General features: G+C 53.4%; 1 protein-coding gene and 4 non-coding genes across 5 annotated transcripts; all 5 read left to right on the top strand.

Annotated features, from left to right (window-relative positions):
• Positions 1-8,196: 8,196 nt before the first annotated feature.
• Positions 8,197-8,260, top strand: LOC117796508. Its single transcript, XR_004621066.1, has one exon. It is a non-coding gene; the product is annotated as a small nucleolar RNA SNORD43 (small nucleolar RNA).
• Positions 8,261-8,679: 419 nt separating this feature from the next.
• On the top strand, positions 8,680-15,273 carry RPL3 (ribosomal protein L3; the record flags this gene model as incomplete). The annotated part of the gene is given in 10 exon segments (NM_001304893.1): positions 8,680-8,872; positions 9,598-9,766; positions 10,318-10,453; positions 11,540-11,726; positions 13,119-13,279; positions 13,810-13,911; positions 14,393-14,488; positions 14,864-14,983; positions 15,209-15,253; positions 15,255-15,273. Coding segments are annotated over 9 exon segments (1,209 nt in total), but the record flags the coding sequence as incomplete, so codon positions are not given.
• LOC117796522 lies at positions 10,263-10,317 on the top strand. Its single transcript, XR_004621081.1, has one exon. It is a non-coding gene; the product is annotated as a small nucleolar RNA U82P (small nucleolar RNA).
• LOC117796518 lies at positions 12,683-12,776 on the top strand. The gene has a single exon (XR_004621077.1). It is a non-coding gene; the product is annotated as a small nucleolar RNA U83B (small nucleolar RNA).
• LOC117796517 lies at positions 14,184-14,277 on the top strand. Its single transcript, XR_004621076.1, has one exon. It is a non-coding gene; the product is annotated as a small nucleolar RNA U83B (small nucleolar RNA).
• Positions 15,274-21,539: the final 6,266 nt, after the last annotated feature.

The following is a 21,539-nucleotide window of genomic DNA, read 5'->3' as shown; positions in this document are numbered from 1 at the left end:
CCCTGAAACCCCTCTCAAGGTCTGCTGGCTTTGGGCCCCTCAGTCTCTTAGAGCCTCAGTCATCTGGGCTACATAATGGGTAGTTAATAAAATGTATTTAAGGCCTTGCTGTTTAAAGGGTGTTCCGTGGACCAGGAGGCGATCCAGTCTTCAGGAATCTGAACCCACATTCTAACAAGCTGCCTGGTGATTTGTTTGAGGATTAACTGAGATAATGGATATTATAATCACAAAATAAATTATATGTCATGACTATAACTGATGAGAGAAAAACTCTCTGAAGGCCTGACATACGAGGGAAGCCATTCTAGATTTCCTTCTAAGCCGACATGACTGTATATAAACTCTGTTCAAACCCAAATCCTGATTTATGGCCCGCCACACATCCATCGTACACCTGCATTGTGAATGAGTAGCCTGAAGGAAAACCATCTTGTCCTTGAGACATCGATCAATGCTCCTACTCCCTGCATTCCTTTCTGATAGAACTCTTGATTCCTGACTACATGCTAACCTATAATCTTCTGAGCTTTTACAAGATGTAAAAAAGTATATAACCTGTAAAAATTGTTCATTCTCTGAAACATTTTCTTCCCTGTGAAGAGCCTGTTTCCCCGGTAGCTGTCCTAACTTGGACTCAAATAAAATTCTTACTCTTAGAGATTTTAAAAAGGTTTGTTCGATTTGCATCAACATAACAGAATCTGGTGTGTAACAGGCAATCCTACACATTCACTGAATGAATGAATGAATGAATGAATGAATGAACGAACGAAAGACCCCCCCCTCTTGATTCAGATGTGATTGTTACTCTACTCCTAAGGAAACAAAGGCTCTGGTGGCTATTAGGTCAGTTGGTCAAACTAGGAAAATGCTGGGGGTTCTGGGCATGGTGTTTGCAGGGATGGCAAGAAGAGAAGGTTCCCAGAGACTTGAAGTCCGGGACACAGAATCGCAACTTTGGTTCTGGGCGGAGGGGTTTCTAATCTTCATATTCCCCCAGGGAAGAGAAACACATGTTGGTTAGAGGGACCCAGGAGGTCCAAACTTGAGGCTCCATTGACAGAATTTACATATCCCCAGAACAAACAGGCTCACCCTTACCTTCATCCACAAATATTTATGAAACCTGCCTATGTGCTTGGTTTCCGTGGCAAACGGAGATGCCCCTTCTTTAAAGCAACTGACATTGACAATTTAAAATCCACAGTGAGGGGTGGTGGTGCATGCCTGGCTGACTCAGTCGGTAGAGCATGTGACTTTTGGTGACTCTTGGTCTCCAGGTCGTGAGTTCTCCTGTTGGGAATAAAGCTTACATACATACATAAAATCTACAATGGGGGGTAAGATCTGAGGAGGGGAGGGAGACCAGTTTGTACTATCAGCTGATTGGGGAAGGCTTCCCAAGAGGTAACGTATAAGATACAATCCGAGGAGTGGAAGAAAAATGTGAAGATTTTGGAAGAAGGAAAAGAGCTGTCTGATTGTCCTTTTGCTGACATGCCGGAGCCTTGAGGATTATCTAGCTGAGTGTAGTTTTAAAAGGTTCTTCCTTGCCCTCAAACTGTTTCACAGCTCCGTGGATTGTAGATAAAGTGTAGCTACGCAAATAACCCTAATCTATCCACACACAAATAAATGGTCTCTGTTGGAAGGACACATCCCCCCCAATGGAAAACGCCAGTTTTACGTCTATTTGTAAATTCATTTTGACATTTCTTTGCTCCATATAAATGCGTGGTTCTGCATCTTTTCCTTTGAACCAGCTGTGGCATCTGTCTAGTTCTCTCGTTAATTAATGAGCTAAATAAAATCTTTGACATATGTTCATTTTATATCTGTACAAGAGTTGTGATTTTATCATCTCTTCATATTTATGCTTTAAAAAGAATAAGTAGAAGTCAACCCGTGTTCCGGGCAGGGAGAGAAGCACGTGCAAAGGCTCTGCCACAGGGAGAGATGTGTGTGGAATGGGAGAGGTCTTCGTGCGGGGCCCCCTCGGGGACCCAGGGATGTGCTGGGTCCATGGTCGCAGTCCCCCCCAGGTCTCATACTATGGGAAGCCACTGAAGGGTCTTGATCAGGGGAATGACTTGGTCTGATTCATGGTGTGAGATCTTACGCAGCTGCCAGGCAGAGAAGGGATCTCAGGGGCAGGACGGGGACAAAAAGATGCTTCTAGAGGCTGGTGCAGCAATCCGGGCAGGAGGGGACTGCTGCCTTGACTTATGGGTTGACAACTGAGGAGGAAAACAGTCTCTGTAGACAGCAAACAAATGAGGAGAGTGCAGGCAAAAGTCTAAAAGGGGGCTCTGGCATCTGATATCATTCTTAGGATCTTTGTATGCTCTTGGCCTGGAAACACAGCAGGGAATCCAGTAGAGCCTGTCTTCCCGCCACCTTCATGCTAGTGGGGGCAGGGAAAGAGGTAAACCCTGGAAAGAGCTCATTCTGAGCAGGAACATGAGGGCTGGGGGTTGAAGGCATGTATTCCTCGTGTGAAGCTACTAAATTATTTTGAGACAATTTCTTTAGCTATAGAATGGAGCTGATAAGAGAGTGCTTTCCTCAAAGGTTGATTGGATGATCGAATGAAGTGAAAGATTGTTCTGCCCTCAATAACGGGCAGCTAACATTACTTCCCAAAGAATAATTAATGCGTTGGGCACATACAAATCATCGTCGTAATATAAATAATACCAACCTGCATTGGTATAGAACTTCAAATGTTTTTGGACCTTCATTCTAGAGTAGAGGCACAAAGTAAGGATCTGTATTTGTTTCTTGCGGCTCCTGCAGCAAATTACCAAAAGCTTGGTGGCTTCAAATAGCAGAAATTTTCTCTCTCACAGTGCTGGAGAGGTCTGAAATCAGGGTGTTACAGGGCTGGTTCCTTCTGGAGGCTCTGAGGAGGAAACTCTTTATGCTTCTCTCCCAGCTTCCGGGGGCTGCTGGCCATCCTTGGCGTTCCTTGGCTAATCTGTGTCCCTCTTCACATGGCCTTCTACTCTGTGTTTTTCCTCCCCTTAGTTTCTCTTATAAAGACACTTGTCATTGGGTTTAGAGCCCATCCTAATTCAGGATGATCTAATCTGAAGACCCTTGGTTCAAAGAAACCTTTGCAAAGGACTGTTTCCCAAATAAGGCCACACTGCCAGCTTCTGGGTGGATGTATCTATAGGGAACAACTTCAGTCCTCCACAAGATCCATAGGTATTTATTTTCCCATATCGTGAACCAGTTTCTCCAACCCCATCTGCTAACGAGTCCGTGCTCTCACATGGTTTGGGATGTCCCTTTTCTTCTGCATTTAGTTTCCATTTGTAGCCAGCCTCTGTCTGGAGTTCTACAGACATTCATCTGCCTGTTTTTCCTGCCACTACCACATTGTTTTTACTGCTGTGCTTTTGTAGTGCATAGGTCTTAATATTTGGTAGACTAAGTCCCCATCTTGGTTCCATTTTTACAAAATTGGCTTAAATTTTCAAGGACCTTGACTCTCTCCATATGCCTTAGAATCGGGTTCCCACTATGCCCTGCCTCAATCCCTTGGGATTTTGGTTGGAATCCTCATGACTTTATAGATTAGTTTGGAGACAATTGACATTTTTAGGACATTAGGCCAGTCAATCCATGAATTGACTATGTCCCTCCATTTATTTGGGTCTTCATTTTATGTCCCTTAATAGAATATGAACATGTTCTCCAAGGAGGTCTTATACACGCTGTTAGGGTAATTACAGAAGGAAGAGCACTCAACAATTTACAGATGGCACAATTGTATATATCCCCTCTTCCTGGAGTGCTATTATCTACATTTCAAAAAAAGGAAACTGAAGCTAAGAAAGATAAAAGAACCTCCCCAGGGACACATAGTGGTGACAGAGCTGAGACCAGTTCCCCCAGCCTAGCCCCGGGTATGCCTGTGGTTTCCCACCGACCCTTGCCCCCAGCACAGCAAAGGCCTAGTTGAACCGACTTGGTACCGTTCAATCTCTCACGGACATAGCAAAGCTGGGGACATACCAGAGGCTGGCTCCCACTTGATCGTTTATTTTAAGATCTGCACGAAGAGAGACGCGGCATAGATATAGAGAAGAATGATGAGAACACGGGTGGCCTTGACTTGCTGGGCGAGGGCCTGCTTGGATGAACACCTGAAGGCCATCTTGCTTGTCCTGCTGCTCAGGAACCTGGTGCTAATGGGGACCTCTTGGCCCCAAAGCGGCAGCCTCCTTCCTGCTTGCTGGCACCCTTGTCCCCAACCATGAGGCACAGGCTGATAGAGGCCGGTGTGACCCCGCTCAGGGTGGCTGAGTTAGGTCCAGGGAAGCACTGGCTAAAAGGGGTGGTGGTGGCTGGAAGGATGGTGGTGACTGCATCCAGGTCTTTGGAGTCTGCCCAGCACAGCTTGGCCCACTCCAGGGGTTGTAGGCCACTGCCCTGCATGGCCCGGGCTGCCCATCGCATGGCCACCCACAGCCTATCCAGGCAGCAGAGCAGCAGGGACACAGCCACCTGCTGCAGGACGGCTCGCAGCAGCAGCTCCATGGCCTTGCTGTTCTTGTGGTGGAAGTTGGCCACACTGTAGGAGGCCCGCTGGGCCATGGAGAGCAGGACTAGGCTTGCCTCCCACTTCAAGTGCTGCAGGATGCAGCGGTGGGCTCCATGCATCAGGGTGGTGAGCTGCCGAAGGCCCCAGCCCCCCGCGATGGTCCGTGGCTGCCACAAGGCCCGTTGGATGGGCAGCAGCATGTCTGTGCACAGCTTCCTGGCCAGGATGAGGGTGAGCCCCCCGCCTACCTGCTGGCTGCTGCACCACGGGATACAGAGGCCCAGTATGTACACTGAAGGGCAGCGGGAGGCCATATTGGTTATGGCCGCCTGCAGCCCCAGCAGAGGGGCAGAGAATTTCACCAGGCCTGGGCCACACAGGAGCAGGAGTAGGAGCTGCCATGCACCCCTGGCCAGTCGGCTCCCATTCTGTGGGGCATCGTCCTGGCAGCTGGTGGTGGAGGAGCAGGGATGGGAGGCTTTCATGACCCAGGCTCCTGCCCAGAGGGCATTGGGCTGCCTCCTGCCACAAGCTCACATTAACTGAACCTGTGGCCCAAATACTCTGTCATTTGGGCCAGGTGGTTTTGCAACAATCAATGACAGCACAAAAGACCAACATGTGAGCTTACGTCAAAGAGGGGGCATTATTGCTTCAAAGGGACAAGAAAGGCAGCCTTTGAAAGTAAAACTGTGATGTTCTAGTTTGGGTCCCTTGTGTTCATGCCCTCATCTGACAAATGTGACGCAGACCTCTGTGCTCGGCCCTGCACTGGGTGCTGAGCACATGGTCTCTGCCTACAGGAAGCTTCCAGTCTAGTAAGAGAAACGAACGTTAAAACATCCTCATGTAGCCCCCATTAGGCTCCACCTCAGACCCTCCTAACCTTCCACGCCTTGGGCTTTACCTGGCTGTAGAGAACGTCCGCTCTGTAGGTATTTGAGCAAAGCCTGGGACGCTTTTCTGCTCCTTACTAGAAATTCCGTTTTATTTTTTTTGTTTTTTTAAATATTTTATTTATTTATTTTAGAGAGAAAGAGAATGCACGTGTGCAAGCTGGGATGGGGCAGAGGGAGAGGAGAAGAGAATCTCAAGCAGACTCCTGCCGACTGTGGAGCTTGTCGTGGGGCTCGATCACAGGACCCTGAGATTATGACCTGAGCCTAAGTCAGATGCTTAACCGACTGAGTCACCCAGGCAGCCCTGCTCTCTTTTTTCTGGATGGTAAGGAGGGAGTTTCTTTTAGGGGGGATAGGTTGTCTAACACCTCCAGTGACATTGTCAAACCTTTTTAAACTCTCTTTACAGTTTTAAATAGTCTTATTTGGTGTGTGATGGTGGCTGTCTTGTTCTTCTCTGTACTCCCTCAGTCTGGCACAGTCCCCAGCACACAGCAGGCCTTCAGTAAGAATTTCTTACTGAGTGAGTGACTTGGGACCCCAGAGGTCTTTCCAGTGAGGGGGGGACTGAACACCAAGTCTGATGTGAAAACCCAAGCTGGAGTCAGCTCTGTCCTTCACTGATTGTGTGACTTTTGTCAAATTATTTCCTCTTGGTCTGAGACTTAGTTTTGTCTGTAAGAGGGGACAGACAATATGGGTCATAAACCTTTGTTTGCAATTCTGAAATTGAAAACTTTAATCATTTGATAACAAAAACCAAACTGATCGGAACTTTTTAGGCAGCAAAATCAGCCTGGAACCGATGTGAAGATATTTATATTTATCCCACTCCATGAGAATATTCTTTCTTTTTTTTGGACAGAATTAATGTGTTTCATTAAAGAGTTTGAGGAGGATTACATAAGTGCATGCACCATATTGCATGATTTATTTAAAACATGAAAAATGCTGAGTTTGGAAACACATCTGGCCCCAGAGATTTCCAGTAAAAGACTGAGGACCCATCAGCGCTGCCCCTCAAGGGATGGTGTGAAGATTAGATTTTTTTTTTTTTTTTTAAGCAAGGGTGTAAGCAATTGCCAGGCCCGGAATCAAATAACAGGACTGGGTGAGATGGAGAAGCAGGTGATATACGGGAGACAGTGTGCGGGCTCTCACACAGGGAAAAGGGTGGAGGAGTAGCCGGTTGCAACAGAGCCTTGGGTGGCAGCCTCCTTCAGGAGTTAATGCCTGATCCCAACGAAACAGTACCGCACACAGCAGGCCCTCAGTAAGAATTTCTGAGTGAATGACTTGGGACCCCGGAGGTCTTTCCAGTGAGGGGGTTACTTCCATGGGAAGTAACAAGATGACATTTGATTCCTAAAACGATTTGGAGAGGCAAGCCGGAGACAGGAGGAACACTTAGGAGCCTCCTGGGTCGCGGGGGTGGGAGGTTGGGGTGCAAGCAGAGATCAGCAAGGGTCCCTGAGGCTGAAGAGCCAGGCTCCGAGGTTGGGCTGCTGGACCCGTCACCACAGGTCCTGAGGGCGTTTTGCCGCCTCATTGACCCTAAGAAGCAGGGCCACAGCAGTTGGACACCGGGAGTAGTGGCTGGGATGAGGCTTCAGGGACGGATGTCCGAAAACAGAACGCATTAAAGGCAAGTTGGTGTCGTGGAAGCGGCTCTGGGTTGGGAGCCAGAAAGCCAGGCTTTCAGTCTTTTCTCTCCAACTTTGAGCAGGTGGCAGCGGGGCAATTCGTCCCAAGTCAGCGTGCCCGCTAAAGGGCACCACCGCAGATTTACTGCGTCGGATGGAAAGGGGATCCCACGTGCGAAGACGCTTTGAAACTGAAACCCACAGCTGGGTTATTCAATCCTGGAGGTGACTGCATTTCACGTGAAAAAAGACGCAGCTATTTAGCTTCAGCGTAACGGCGTCTTTCAGCAACTTTGGCAGCTACCTAAAGCTCTACGGTCGCTGCGTTCCAATTCTCGGCCACAGTTTCCGCGGCTCTTCACGAAATTAGAACCCAGTCGCTCGCCGTATAGTCTCTAATCCCCGCCCCCGAAGGTGACGTCCAGCTCAGAACGAACGCGAGGCGAGGACGAGCGGGCGTGGAAATGGCGGCCTGTACCCGCCCCACGACCCGGCGTCCACCGCGGGCGCGCGCTCGCACGCCGGAAGGGGCGGGACCAGGCTGGGCTTTATAAATAGCTCGTCGCGCTTTCTCCGACCTCTACCGGCAGCGTTCGGAGGCGGAATGGTACGTGTCGCTCTGGCGTTTTCCTCCTCGTTGGCGCGGCGGTGCGGCTCAATCCGTGGCGCATCGTCGTCATCTCAACTCGGCGGGCGCCGGGGGCCTGCTCGAGGAGCACGGGGGACTTAGTGATACCCACAGTGAGGCCTATTTTCTGAAAACACCGGAGGCCTGTGGTTGGCCTGGGGCCCGCCCGTCGGCTGGCGAAAACCGGTGGGGCGGGCTCCGGTTTGGAGACCCCCGAGTCCTGAAATTTTCAAGTCACAGATGATTGCTGCGTCTCGAGCTCACCAGTTTCGTGTTAATCTAGATCAGAGTCCGTGAGCACGTTGGCCAGGAGGACCTTGAGTGGGGGCGTTGGGCCCTATTCGTGCTGGGGGGAGGTGCCGAAATCAGGGTAGCACGTGGGAGGGGAACCTAGGCTGGGGTTGCTGAGGCCACAGGCTTACCTGGGTGCACGTTGGTACCACCCTTAAGGCTTCTGGAGTTCCCAGGAACCACAGATGATGAACTTACTGACGGGCGGACAGACACTCTCTGCTGATTGTCACGTTCTGATTTGGCTCTGTCGAGTTCTAGTGGCCTTCGGGTGTCAGTCTAGCTGGGGGGAGCCTGTGGGGTCATCTGCTACCCAGCTCTTGGGTCCCACAGCCGTTTTGTGCTGACTTGACCGGAAAGCCACCTGTGAAGTGATATTAAGGACATCACCTGGTGTGCTTTTGTTCTACTCAGAAGAAAGGGGAGGGTACATTTTCTTATATTACAAAATGAGGTTTTGAGGCAGGGTCAAGTCATCTGGGCTGTGTGATTCTTCTTAAAGTGAACCCAGCCCAGCATGTAAGCATGTTTATTAGCTGGGCCGCTGGTTCTGTGGTGTGGACTCAGCCTTGCGGCGGATCCTTCCATCACTGAGGCAAGCCGGGCATTAGAAGAGCGCTACTTAAGACAAGTTTGAGTGCTAACGTTGATCTTTTTTCCCAGTCTCACAGGAAATTCTCCGCTCCCAGGCATGGGTCCCTGGGCTTCTTGCCTCGGAAACGCAGCAGCCGGCACCGTGGGAAGGTGAAGAGCTTCCCCAAGGATGACTCTTCCAAGCCCGTCCACCTCACAGCCTTCCTGGGCTACAAGGCTGGCATGACTCACATTGTGCGGGAGGTGGACAGGCCAGGATCCAGTGAGTACAAGCAGCACCCTTCACACTGGTTGGGGTTGGTAGTGGAGGATGGGGATGGACTGGACTGCAGTCAGAAGAGGGCAGACCCGCCTTTGACAGGATGGAAATCTCCATTAGGATTGATTACTACTAAGGACTACAGGTGGCTGGCATTACTGCTTTAGGTGGGGGGATGTATTGAAGTCAGCATTGTCGTGAGCAAATTTTTCAAGAGCCACAGCATAGAGGAGTATGCTGATTAGGGACATTGTACCTGTGAGCCCTAACCTGAGAGCCTGAATCCTGTCCATGTCCCTGGGTTATGAAGTGCAAATAGAAAAATGCATTAAGTCAAACAGCACTGGTTACTGAATCACATGCTACCTGCTAATGTTGGCATTGAACATCTGCCCTGAGCTCAGACCTATTACCACATCCCGTTACACTTAGTACTCTTGTATTATTTAGGTAACAAGGAATTTGCTTTTAGAGATTTGTGATAGATGAGAATTGAAGCTAGACAGTTTGTCTTAGAGTCCTGATATTTTATTTGAGTTAGAATTACAATGTATGGTAAGGACAGGCCTGGGAGTCCAGACTGCTAAGGTAGGCCCCATTTCTGCAAAGTGGCCTGTTACCCAAATCAGGTTCCCCTCTTGACCTAAATGGACATTTCACACTTCTGCAAAACACTGTGATCCCATTCTAGCCATCCCACTCAAGTCTGATCACTCTATTTTCGGCAGAGGTGAACAAGAAGGAAGTTGTGGAGGCTGTGACCATTGTGGAGACACCGCCCATGGTGGTTGTGGGCATCGTGGGCTACGTGGAAACCCCTCGAGGCCTCCGTACCTTTAAGACCATCTTTGCTGAGCACATCAGTGATGAATGCAAAAGGCGCTTCTATAAGAACTGGTAAGGGACGAGGAGACCCTGGACTGGGATTAGGAGAGGAGAGAGTACCCTGTGCTGGGCTTCTCTGTAGCAGGGAGAGAGCTGCTCTGGTGTCGGGTTTAGTTGCCTCCTGAACAGAACAGTTCTGAGGACAGACCTTGAGCAGCCCCTCTGGACCTTCATGTTCACCCTAGTGGGGTGTTGCCTGAGGACTCTGTACTCAGTGTTATCTTAGTTGCTGGGAAGTATTGAGAGTCCGGTTAGAAACTGAGAGCAGTGTAACTCCCCCGGTCCTGCCCGGGAGTGTGGTTGGGTTAGTGGCTAAGCTGGAGCAAGAATAGTGTGTATTTGAATGCTTGTGACTTCCGTTAATTTTGTGGACCTCTGCTCAGCTCCGCTCGGCTCTGCCCGATGAGCTCCATCCAGGCTCCGCTTGCCGGTGGAAAAGGCTCCTTAGAAGCCGGCAATGAGCCCCATCCCCACGTGGTGCCAGTGTGCCTTCCGCTCACCCCCTGGAGGGGTGATGATGGCCCGCACCCGGCCCCCTCCCCAACTCTGCTCTGCCCCTGAAGGCATAAGTCTAAGAAGAAGGCCTTCACCAAATACTGCAAGAAGTGGCAGGATGATGATGGCAAAAAGCAGCTGGAGAAGGACTTCAACAGCATGAAGAAGTACTGCCAGGTGATCCGGGTCATCGCCCACACCCAGGTGAGCACCCAAGGGGCACAAAAGTAGGGTGACTGCCCCACTGCTTCAAGTAGCAGCTGCCACCTAGTTATCTGCTGAGTTGATCCTCAGCTGAAACTGACTGTGCCAAGTCTCAGGATTTTAGAGCGATGGTAAGACTAGTTCCGGTTCCTTAAACTTGTCTGGATGGATGGGCCAGGGAGCAGCCCAGGGCACCAGCCCTACCCTTAATTTCTGGGGCCAGGCTAAGACCATTGTTGGTCTGAGAAAGCAGCCAGTGGTGCCTCCAGGCTGATGGGTTGGTTTTTCTGTTGCCAGCAGAGGGCGCTGTCTCTCTATGGCTTTTGTATTAGGGAACTCATGCCCCATTTTAGGGAAAGTGGTTGAAGGAACTGGTGATTCCTTAATGTTGTAAAACGTCTAGCTGAAAAGTTACAATAGCATATCAGCCATTTGCGCTCAAATCTGACTTGCTACGAACTGAATGATCCTTTGCCTGACTTGGTCATAATGGTGACCTCACGTATAGTTGGTCTGAGCTGCCGTTCTAGGTTTACACCCCGTTCTTAGGTATTCAGTTTCCCTGTGCTTAGCAGTGACAATAGCGGCTCAGGTTTGTAGCAGTGCCCATTACTGAAGAAAGTTCTGTAGAACAGCACTGGGCCACTCTTAATCAAGTTTTAGACTTGAATTCTTTTTTCCCCTAATCTTTGCAGCTGGTGCCCTTGACTGAGGTGCTGTTCCACTGTCGGACAATGTAAATGCCTTCCTGAGAGACCGAGATAGATGGCCAGGGTAAACCAGGGCAGTACCCCAAAGTGACGGGCCAAAAGCCTGATGACCAGGAACATGCAGCTAGTGGTCCTAGGGTCTTGTTCCGGGTCTGCTTGGGTTGATGTGGCCCTTGTATCATACAGTCTGTCAAGGATCGGCTCGTCATGGTGAACTTGGGTACCCAGTGGGAAGTTAGAACACAGGAAGGAGTCTTTACTTTGCCACTAGGGAGGCATGAGGTTCAAGGTTGCCACGTGGTTCTGCCCACCCTGAGTTCCTTTGCTGTGGAGAGTTGGAAGCTCGGGGGTCTGAGCTGTATCGATTCCCTCCTAGATGCGCCTGCTTCCTCTACGCCAGAAGAAGGCCCACCTCATGGAGATCCAGGTGAACGGAGGCACGGTGGCGGAGAAGCTGGACTGGGCCCGCGAGAGGCTGGAGCAGCAGGTGCCTGTGAACCAGGTGTTCGGGCAGGATGAGATGATCGATGTCATTGGTGTCACCAAGGGCAAAGGCTACAAAGGTGAGCTTTGCAGTGGCCCCAGTTGTGGTAAAACTCAAGCTGCACTATGGAAAGAGCTATTCTATGCCATGCATTTACCCATCCTAGTGCAAACCATCAGGATTTTATCCCAGGGATGTATAGGAACAAATAAAAGAATCAGGTTCTTCACCAAAGAGATACTCATTTTCTTCTTTCTCTCTCATAGGAAAGTTCAGATGCTTGAATGGATTTTTGTCCTGATGAGCACATCCATGGGGTTGCAATCAATACAAGAAGGAAAAGTTAGGACATAGTTTAGATTTCCGGATCCAGAGTACCTCAGTTCATTTATTGGCACATTTACAGATATCTCCCTTCAGTCTGCTGAGAAGTGTGGAGAACAGCAGGTGCCCAGACTATCAGCCAGTGTTAAATATCCCCTCCCAGAAACCGATCCCAAGCACAGGTGAAATATGCAGAGAGCAAATGCAAGACCATTCCTTCTTCAGTGCTTCAGAAGATGCATTGTTATGTCCTTATGGAGTGGGAGAAGGAAATTAGATGGAGGATAGTTCTGATCAGCCAGTTCTACAAGAGTTATCAGAGTGCCATTTACTAAAGAATTACCAGAGGAGAGGAAATGTTTGTGACTCCGAGTGGGGAAATGATTGGAGATAAGGTATCAGGGTCCTACTTCCAGTTTATGCCTTCACTCTGGCCTTGCTCCCCGATTTATGACAAACTACCCCGTCTTGGTAAAAGAGCATCAGTCCAGTCATCCACAGTAGCTCTATTTCCTGGAACAACCCCTTTTCTAGAGTTAGTTCATAGCATGGCTTGCTAGCTAGAGGTCCTTACGAGGCAATGAGATCTGAACCTTAATTGGAGGCCTTTTTTTTTTTTATGTGTCTTCTATGATCCTTTCAATAAAATAAAAAAAATAAAAATGTGGTGCTTAACCTGGCAAAACAAAAACAAAAACTCAAGCTTCAGGCCCAGATCTTTGATGAGGCTCTGGAATGAGTGCTGGGCACATGGCCTGAGTGAGATGACAGAAACTTGTCTCAGTGCCTGTCTTCTGAGAACAGCCGTGCGCTCAGGTGGGAGGGAAGTATGGAGGGCTGAGGGAGATCCCTCACCATCCATCTGAACCCTGACCCTGTGCAGCTCACTGCAGAAAGCAGAGGCCTGGGAGATTGGCTGGGCCTCTGCCCCTGAGGAACTCGGTGGATACTGTGAGGTGCACATGGTCACATGCCCGTTCAGGGCAGATTGTCCAGCGCCTTTTCTTACAGGTTGAAAGCAGGTTTATGTCTAGGCTGGTGATCAACCTGAGGAAATAGGAGGAGCGAACTCCTGTTGGGCATTCAGCGAGAGGGGCCGATGGCATGAGTGCCAGACACCCCGGTGACAAGCTCGCGTCTCTTCCAGGGGTCACCAGCCGCTGGCACACCAAGAAACTACCCCGCAAAACGCACCGGGGCCTGCGCAAGGTTGCCTGTATTGGGGCGTGGCATCCTGCCCGAGTGGCCTTCTCTGTGGCTCGGGCTGGGCAGAAAGGCTACCATCACCGCACTGAGATCAACAAGAAGGTGAGGTGCCAAGGGGCTTTCGGTGGAGAGGGGACGCCAGGAAGGGAAAGACGAGTCCCGTGTTGGGAGTGCGGTTTCCCGTTCCTGTTAGCGCTGCTGTGGTGGGGGAGCTCCTGGAATGCATGTGGCCTTGAGGTGCTCACCTTGTCTGATGGGCATGGTTTTGGTGCTTGGGTGTGATTTGTAAGGTGCCATCAAAGGTGGTTCTGGTACTGTGGACTCTTGGAGTGACGCCACGATGAGAGCTTTGTCCGTCCCTTTGCCTGGGAGGGTTTGGGGAAGGCCTCCATGCGTTGTTTCTGTCAAGCGGCAGTATTTTTAGGCCCAGCCGGCTTTTCTTTCTGCCCCCGGCCTGGGGTGCCCTGTCACTAGAACCTGTGGCTGCTTTCCAGTGTCCTTTGCTGGTTATTACCGCACTGCTGGGTTGAGAGTTACGTGTCCCTGTTGGCTGGCCTTCCCGCAGCCAGCCTGCTGTCAGGGACAGTGAGTCTGTCCCCCGGGAGTGTTGGAACGCTCGTTTCTTTACCTAGATCTACAAGGTCGGCCAGGGCTACCTCATCAAGGATGGCAAACTGATCAAGAACAACGCCTCCACTGATTATGATCTGTCTGACAAGAGCATCAACCCTCTGGTGAGTGAAGAGAGCTGTCTTCTCAAAGCCTCCGAGGTCTTGGCTTTGGCAGGGATTTCCCCCCTCGTTCCGAATGTGTGAATCTGCGCCAGGCCTCACCTGCGGGGTGGGACCCTAGTCTCTTGGGTCCTGGGTGATGCACGGAGCCTGTGTTTCCAGAGCCTGTTAACTGTCCCTTGCACAGACCGCGTCCACCTGTCTGTTCCTTGCACATGCTGTGTCTTCAGTCATCTGGTTGGGCCTGGCTGGTGCGAAGTGGGGCTTCAGACCCAGCTGTTCGGTGATGAGGCTCTGGAATGTGCGCTGGGCACAGCGCCCGAGTGAGACTGCGGAAACATTCCTTGCTGCCTTCCTTCTGAGAACAGCCCGGTGGTCGGCAGCCGGCAGGCCCCACCTGAATCTGAAGAGGTCGTGTGTATTGTATCGTCTGCGTGATTTCTAGCCCTGTGCTTGATCTGACCCGATGCCTTGGTGTTTCCAGGGTGGCTTTGTCCACTACGGTGAAGTGACCAATGACTTTGTCATGCTGAAAGGCTGTGTGGTGGGAACCAAGAAGCGAGTGCTTACTCTCCGCAAGGTGAGGCTGGGGCCTTCCCAGCGGGGTGGGGGGCGGGTAGGCAGGAGCTCGGCCCTCCGAGTGGAGGGGGGAGTGATGGGTAAAGGTGGAACATAGTGCCTGCACTTTGTGGAGGGAGTTCAAAGGAAAAGGGGGGGTTGCCACTCCTCGGCAGCAGCTTTGAAGTCCCAGAAGGAGGAAATTCCCAGTCTGGCGCGGCCCAGCTGTTTGCCTCTGCGCACGTTTGCTCAGTCTGGCGGCAGGGCGAGCTCCTTGGGTAAACCTGCCGGCCTGGCGGTGTCGCAGGAGGGGCGGTGTCGCAGGTGGTCCTCTGCCCGCTGACGGGGCGGCGGAGGGCCCGACTGTTCGTAACTAACCTTCCCTCTTGGCCCATAGTCCTTGCTGGTGCAGACCAAACGGCGGGCCCTGGAGAAGATCGACCTTAAGTTCATTGACACCACCTCCAAGTTTGGCCACGGCCGGTTCCAGACGGTGGAGGAGAAGAAAGCATTCATGGTGAGCACCCCTAGCTTGCCGCCCTCGGGCTGGGGCTAGGCTGGCTCCCAGTGCATGTCCCCTGCTGTCCTGGAGGCGGCAGCTGTGCTGGCTCCTGGGGGTCCCGAGCTTGTATACCTGCGCCGGGAGCCCACGCAGCGTCTCTCCTCGCGCTGGGATGTGGGGTATTGCTCGCGCCCAGCTGCTTTCCGTCCTCTGACCTTGCCTGCTGCCCTCTCTCCACAGGGACCACTTAAGAAAGACCGAATTGCAAAGGAAGAAGGAGCTTAATGTCAGGAGCAGATTGTGCAGCTGGTGGGATCTCAATAAAAATGATTTTCCAGTGAGCTCTGCTTCTGGTTTTGCTTCCCTGTCTTGGCTGCTGCCACAGGGGCCTCGCGTTCTCTGAGGTTGCCCTTGGCCCCTGGGCTTCGCTGAGGGTCTCCTTTCTCCCCTACCACTTCAGAGCAGATGGGGTGAAAGGGGAGCTCAGAGCTGTACCCCAGTCTGCCCCTGGACTGTTGAAGCTGGCCCAGAGCAGCGGGCTTTGTGCAAATGCGTGTTCCCCGGGTGAGGGCTGGCTCTGCTGTAGAGCTCGGTGTGTTATGCACAGCGTGGGTGGCGGCCCAGCGGGAAAGAGGCCATGAGGATTTCATGTTCCTGTGTTTTTTAGAGTTGTTAATGGGCATGGCAGGGCTGGCTCGGTTCTGCTGAGTAAGAAGTACTTTAGTCACTAATCCATGTGGGATTGGGTTCCATTGATGGCTTGTTGGGGTTCTTCGTGACCTGCAGCCACGTTATGACAACTGGGGGAAAGGGCGGGCTTGCCAGGCAGAAGCACCTGGGCCTGCTAGGAACCTGGAGGTGCTGGTGTGGAGCTCTCCCAGCTTGTCACACAGGTTGGGGACATGAGCGCGCACAGGTGAGATTTGGCCGGCTGGTGAAGCCATTGGGCCCCTTCTCCATTCTGAAATGGAATGGTTATTCTCCACCCTGTGCTCTGTTGACCAGCGTATTGGGCATCTCATCTGGGTTTGGGGGCCCAAAATGTGCAGTCTGGCCGCTCTAGGCTCTGAACACCCCAGCCTCTGATTCTGGACTGAGCCCGCTGGTGTTCATTCAATGCTCTTGTAGGCCCCCTGCTAAGCCCATCCTGGGCCAGGGCTGCTTCACACAGCCTCTGGTTATGTAGCGTGTTTGGCCAATGACCCCTTGAGACTGCTGCTGGAGTTCAGCCCAGCTGTCCTGCTTCTGGCGCACCGTGCCGTCGTGCTAGCTGGGGGTGGGCTGGTGCTGTGGACATGCTGCTAGGCCAAGGACATTCGAGGTGGTACAAGTTGTCCCTCTGGTTCCCAGTTAGCATGGTGCCCGGAGTGAGTGGGTGAGGATCCTAAAATGTCAAGGTTGGAGGCCCAGAACAGGTTGCTAAAATGATAGACAAGTTTTCCGGCACAGGCAGGGTGAGGTCTGGAATGCACAGAGGAGTCCCAAGCCTGGGATCCTCCTGTGATGTCTTCTAACCAGCCTTTCTGGAGCCCCTTCTGAGCTCTGGGGGAGTGGGCCTCAAAGCCCGCTTTGGGCTAATGCAGAAGACCCCTGTTGGCTGCTGCGGTACCTCCCCACCTTGGGTCCTCCAGGTCCTGAGGCCAGAGTGGCTGGAGCTGCATTTCGGGGCCCGGCCGCCAGGGGGTGAGTTGGGCAGCAACCTGCCGGAGCGCCCTGGAACTTCATTCTAGGCTTTGGAGAGGGCAGTGACGCCTTCCCCCTCCTACCAGGGTCTCTTCACCAGGATTCTCCACCATCTTGGGGGTCAAGCCCACAGAAGGGGTCAGGACCTGGTCCAAGGCCACCAGACACCTGGCAGAGCCGGGCACAGGACCTGGGCTCTGCGTCAGATTCTCTTGTCAGTCTCCCCACCCAGTCATGTTCTGGAGAGGACACTGAGCTGGGCAGGAGCCCCACCCTCATCCCCTTGGCCTCAGCCTGGGGGCCTCCCCACTACCCTTAGACCAGCTCTGGAGCTCAGCTGCCCACCCAGCCCGGGTAGGAGGCGTTTTGGTGGTTGGAGATGTGCTGGCTGGGCCTTGCTCCCTGTCCAGGGCTCTCCTCCGTTGTTGGCATGACCAGAATGATGGGATGTGGGGTCCAGGGAACAAAGGCTCGCTCCTAAGGGCGGGAAAGAGTCTTCTGTGTGCTCCCAGGCCGAGGACGTGCACACCACAGATACACGTCCAGGTGACGGGGTCACCACACCCGTCTCTGTCCCCACACATGGACATGGACACAGCCCTTTTCAGGGGCAGGCTTGGTTGATAGGGACAGCCCTTGGCTGTTGACCATACCCTCCCATTCCCATCCTGTTTCTGCCTGCCCCGGCCAGTGAGTGACCTTGAGCAGTTCCAAGCCTCAGCCTCATCGGGCGGTGACTCACCCCCTCGGCAGGGTTAGTGGGACCAGATGAGCAAGACGGCCCCAGTGGGGGTGCAGAACAGCTGGGGGTGTTAGGATGGATCATAGGGTTTCCTGGGGGGGGGGCGGTGGTGGGAATGGCCAACCACACGTGTGTGGGGTCAGCTGCCCTCACTCAAATCCTGAGCACCTGCCACGGACACAGCAGTCCTCCAGCTGCTGGCGGAGCAGTGGGGGACGCAACGGCCCTTCTTTCCAGAAGCTGATCTAGGTGGGTGCGCAGACGGTAAACACGAGTAAACAAGACAGTTTGAGCAGTGACGGATGTGGGGCGCCTGGGTGGCTCAGTTGGTGAAACGTCTGCCTTCTGCTTGGGTCATGATCCTGGGACCCTGGGATGGAGACCTGCGTCAGGCTCCCAGGGAGCCTGCTTCTCCCCTCTGCTCGAGCTCTCTCTCTCTCTCAAATAAAATCTTAAAAAAAAAAAAAAAGATGGATACCATGAGGAAATAAAACAGGCCAGTGGGCTACAGAGTGGGGTGGGGGGCGCTCTGAGACAGCATGTAAAGGATCCAGCCCGAGTGAGCCCTACAGAGGACAGCCCTGAGGAGAATAGCGGGTGCAAAGGCCCTGAGGTAGGGAAGGCTTCCATGCTCGATTTGAGCTCCCAAGGGAGGCAGATCCGTGAAGGTGGGACTGGATCTCCCTGCCTACCTACCCAGGGCTTAGCATATAGTAGGGGCTCAGTAAACATTCCCTGGGTCTTGGGGACCCGCCTGTGCTCGTGTGTATATCTGGGTGCCCCAGCCAGGGGTCTCTAGGCATTGCTGCAGGCCCACAGTGGGTGGGGCAGCCGTCTCTGTCTCCTGCAATCTGTGCTGGCACATGTCACTGAGGGTGCCTCTCTGAGGGCCTGTCGGCTGTGCGCTTCCTGTCACCAGAACCCTCAGACAGGCCTCGCTGGAATCCTGCGGTGACAGAACAAGGAGCCTCATTCCATTTCTCCTGGAAAAAAAAAAAAAAAAAGAAAGAAAGAAAAGAAAATACCTGCTGGGAATTTCTGAGCAAGTGGAAACAGGGAGGTGGTGGTGGCGGGAGCCACCATTGCCTTAAAAGGCACGACAGAGCCAGTGACTTCGCTGAGCTCACCTGGGGATGGCCTTGGAGGGTGGAGGGGTGGGGAGCTGGTTGCACCTTCTGGGCTCACCCCAAGGTACTCTGCCCCCCTCTCCCCAGATCCTCACGGACAGGCTTGCCAGCAGCGGCTGGGCCCTCTGTCCTGTCCTCAAGCCCCGACCCCAGCCCCAGAGCCCACCCCTGCACTCCCAGTGGCTTCGCCCTCCTCCCATCGGCTCTCAGCACGCAGCTACTTGTCTGAAGCTCCCATGGGTCCCTGCCCGCCCTCTATGCGGTGTCGCACCACATAGGCTGGTACTCGAGGCTTGCCAACCTCTCCAGCATCACGTCCCCTCCCCCGGGGCCAGACTCCTGGCCTGTTCCCAAGAGCCCAGGGAGCTTTCCCTGCCCTCTCAGCAGTAGGCTCAGAAGCCCGGGCTGGGGCTAGGGCTGGGGCTGGACCCAGACACCATAGGAGGCAGGAAATAACAGCCCTGGGCTTGGAAGTGACAAAGGCGGCCTCCAGGAACCTTCTAGGGCCTATGAACACATCAGAACTATGAAAATGCAGAATACTGACCATGTCTCCTCCATCAGTCCCCTGGACCTGCGACACAGCCCTGCCCAGGGCCCAAGCTCGCGGCCCCGGGCCCACAGTGAGCAGCGCTCCCACGGACGTTGCCTCTAGAGGGCACTGCTCGGTGGGGCAGGTGGTACCAGCCGTGAATACCTTACCCTCCCAGGCACTGCCCTGCGCACTTCACACACAGAGACTCAGTCTCCAGGATCAGCTCTGCAGCGGCTTCTCTTCCTACCGCATTTTGCAGAGGAGAAACCGAGGCACAGAGAGGATGGGTGGCTTGCCCAAGGACACACAGTGGATAACCGAGAGGGCTGGGAGTTGAGGCCTAGCATCTCTTCGCCCTGACCCCGCGCTACCAGGGCCTGCCAGGCATTTGGCTTTAGGAGGAGGAGCGGAGGACTCCTTTGTTGAGCACCGATCGCGTGCCAAGCCTTGTGCTCGCCCCTCTCAGAGCTACTACAGCCCTTACAACCACCATTCCCATTGTACAGATGGGAAACTGGGGGTCCAGAGAGATTCGGGGACTCCTGCGAGGTCACAGAGCTGGACTGTGTTCTGCCGGGCATCTGACGTGCTGTCTCCCTGCGGGATCGTCACTGCCCCGGGATCCGGGAGCCAGTGCTCCTGTTATCACTTCTGTTTTCACAATGAGAAAACACAAGTTGGGTCGTGGCCCCTCGCGTGGGACTCTCCGGAGTGCCGAAGCAGGGATTCGAATCCAGACTCCAAAAAAGGAGCACCCACCCCCGCACCTTGCTGCCCCCTGGGAGTAGGTGGCCGGAGTCTGCAGGTGAGGAAGGGGCAGGGCAGCGTTTCCCAGCAGCCCCTGCAGCACCACTGTCCCTTTGCCCCCACCCCCCAAGACTTTCAGCACGGGCATTGACAGATGGGAGTGCAGGGGACACTGCTGCACGGCTGCGACAGACAGTTGGGGGCCCTGGCCCCACAGCTGGCCTCCGGGCCCCCAGGCTTCATATGACTATGGAGAAGTGGCCGTCCCTGCTGGCTGCCGCCCGAGCCCAGCAGCACGCAGAGGAAAAGGGCTATGAGAGAAGACACTAAAGATAGTCGGCTCACCACTTCCCCATCCTCGCTGGCCACCACCTTGGCCCCGATGGCTCCTAGCAGGCCCCCGCCCCGTGGCAGGCCACTCCTCAGAGCCCGGTTGCCCAACCGGGGGCACAACACAGGGACCCAGGCATTGGTCACCTTGGGAAGACTCTCCGGGCAGGGGCACCCGGCCGGGCAGGGATGTGCCTCGTGCAGCTTAGACAATCCCCTCGACAGGAGGCAGGGGTATTATCGTCACCCCCATTTGAACCATGGGCACACCTCAACACTGACGCAACCACACCATTTCCATCAAGGCCGGGGCCCGTGACCACACTGGCGTGACAACCCCGGGGCCCACTAGGACACATGCCGCCACTCATTCCTCTGTGTGTCCGTCTCCACCCGCTTGGAAGTATTTATACCAGGGAAATTTGTAAAGGCCAGCGCAGAGTGAGGAGAGAGACTTCATGGGCTGTAGCAATCAGGGAAGGCTTTCCGAAGAGAGAGGCTTGAGATGAGCCGCGAAGGCAGAGCAATACCCTGCCCACAGCTAACCTGAATGGAATGGATGGTTCTGGAAGGGTGGGAAAGCATAATTCAAAGGAATGAGCTTCTAATAGAGAAATGTCAGGCACAGCAAGAAGCAAGTTGGGGAGAGATTTAGAGGGGGTTTTGGGAGGTCTTCCCTGTGACCCTCCATTGTATCAGGGGGTCCCAGTTCTCCAGACCATGATGGGGTGGGTGGGGGTGGGGAAGTTGACCCCCATTGTCCATCCGTGCACTGGGGGCCAGGCACCACATCTGGCACTTGCCAAGCATTGGCTCCTTTGCTCCTCCCATCTATGGGAGACAGGCACTAAGAGGACCCCATTTCACAGAAGAGGAACTTGGGCTTGACCCACAGGCTGCTCTGGGCCCCTTTATCTGGAGGATCAAATGGGGAGGAGGCCTTTCATAGAACCTGGTGGCTTCTGCCTAGGCTGTTCCCCTGCCAGGAATGCTTTTCCCTCTTTTCTGTAGTGGACAGTCCCAACTTGCCCTTCTGGGCTGGACTCCAATGTCGCCTCCTCCTGGAAGCCTTCCCAGACCACCACCCCCGCCCGCCGACCAGAGTGCCCTAATGTCGGCTCTTCCTGCTGTCTCAGCTTCTCTCTCCCCACCTCTCACAATGGCCATCACGTTATCAATTCTTGCTGCTTTTGGCTCCGTGTCCAACTTGCCAGCCAGATAGCAACCTCCTTGGGTCAGGGGCTGTGTCTGTCCCCGTTCTGCTCTTCTTGTGCCCTGTGCACCCAGCAAGTGCCGAGCACATAGTAGGTGTTCAACACAATAAACGCCTGTTGAATAACCAGCTCACTGAAGGCGAGAATGAACACGCAAATTGAAGAATGAAGCGATTTTGGCAGGGTCACCCTG

Source organism: Ailuropoda melanoleuca, chromosome 15 (genome assembly GCF_002007445.2).
Source record: "Ailuropoda melanoleuca isolate Jingjing chromosome 15, ASM200744v2, whole genome shotgun sequence".
In the NCBI taxonomy this organism is placed as follows: Eukaryota; Metazoa; Chordata; class Mammalia; order Carnivora; family Ursidae; genus Ailuropoda; species Ailuropoda melanoleuca.
Note: the sequence above shows the minus strand (reverse complement) of the source record. Positions and strands in the feature narration are given on the sequence as shown.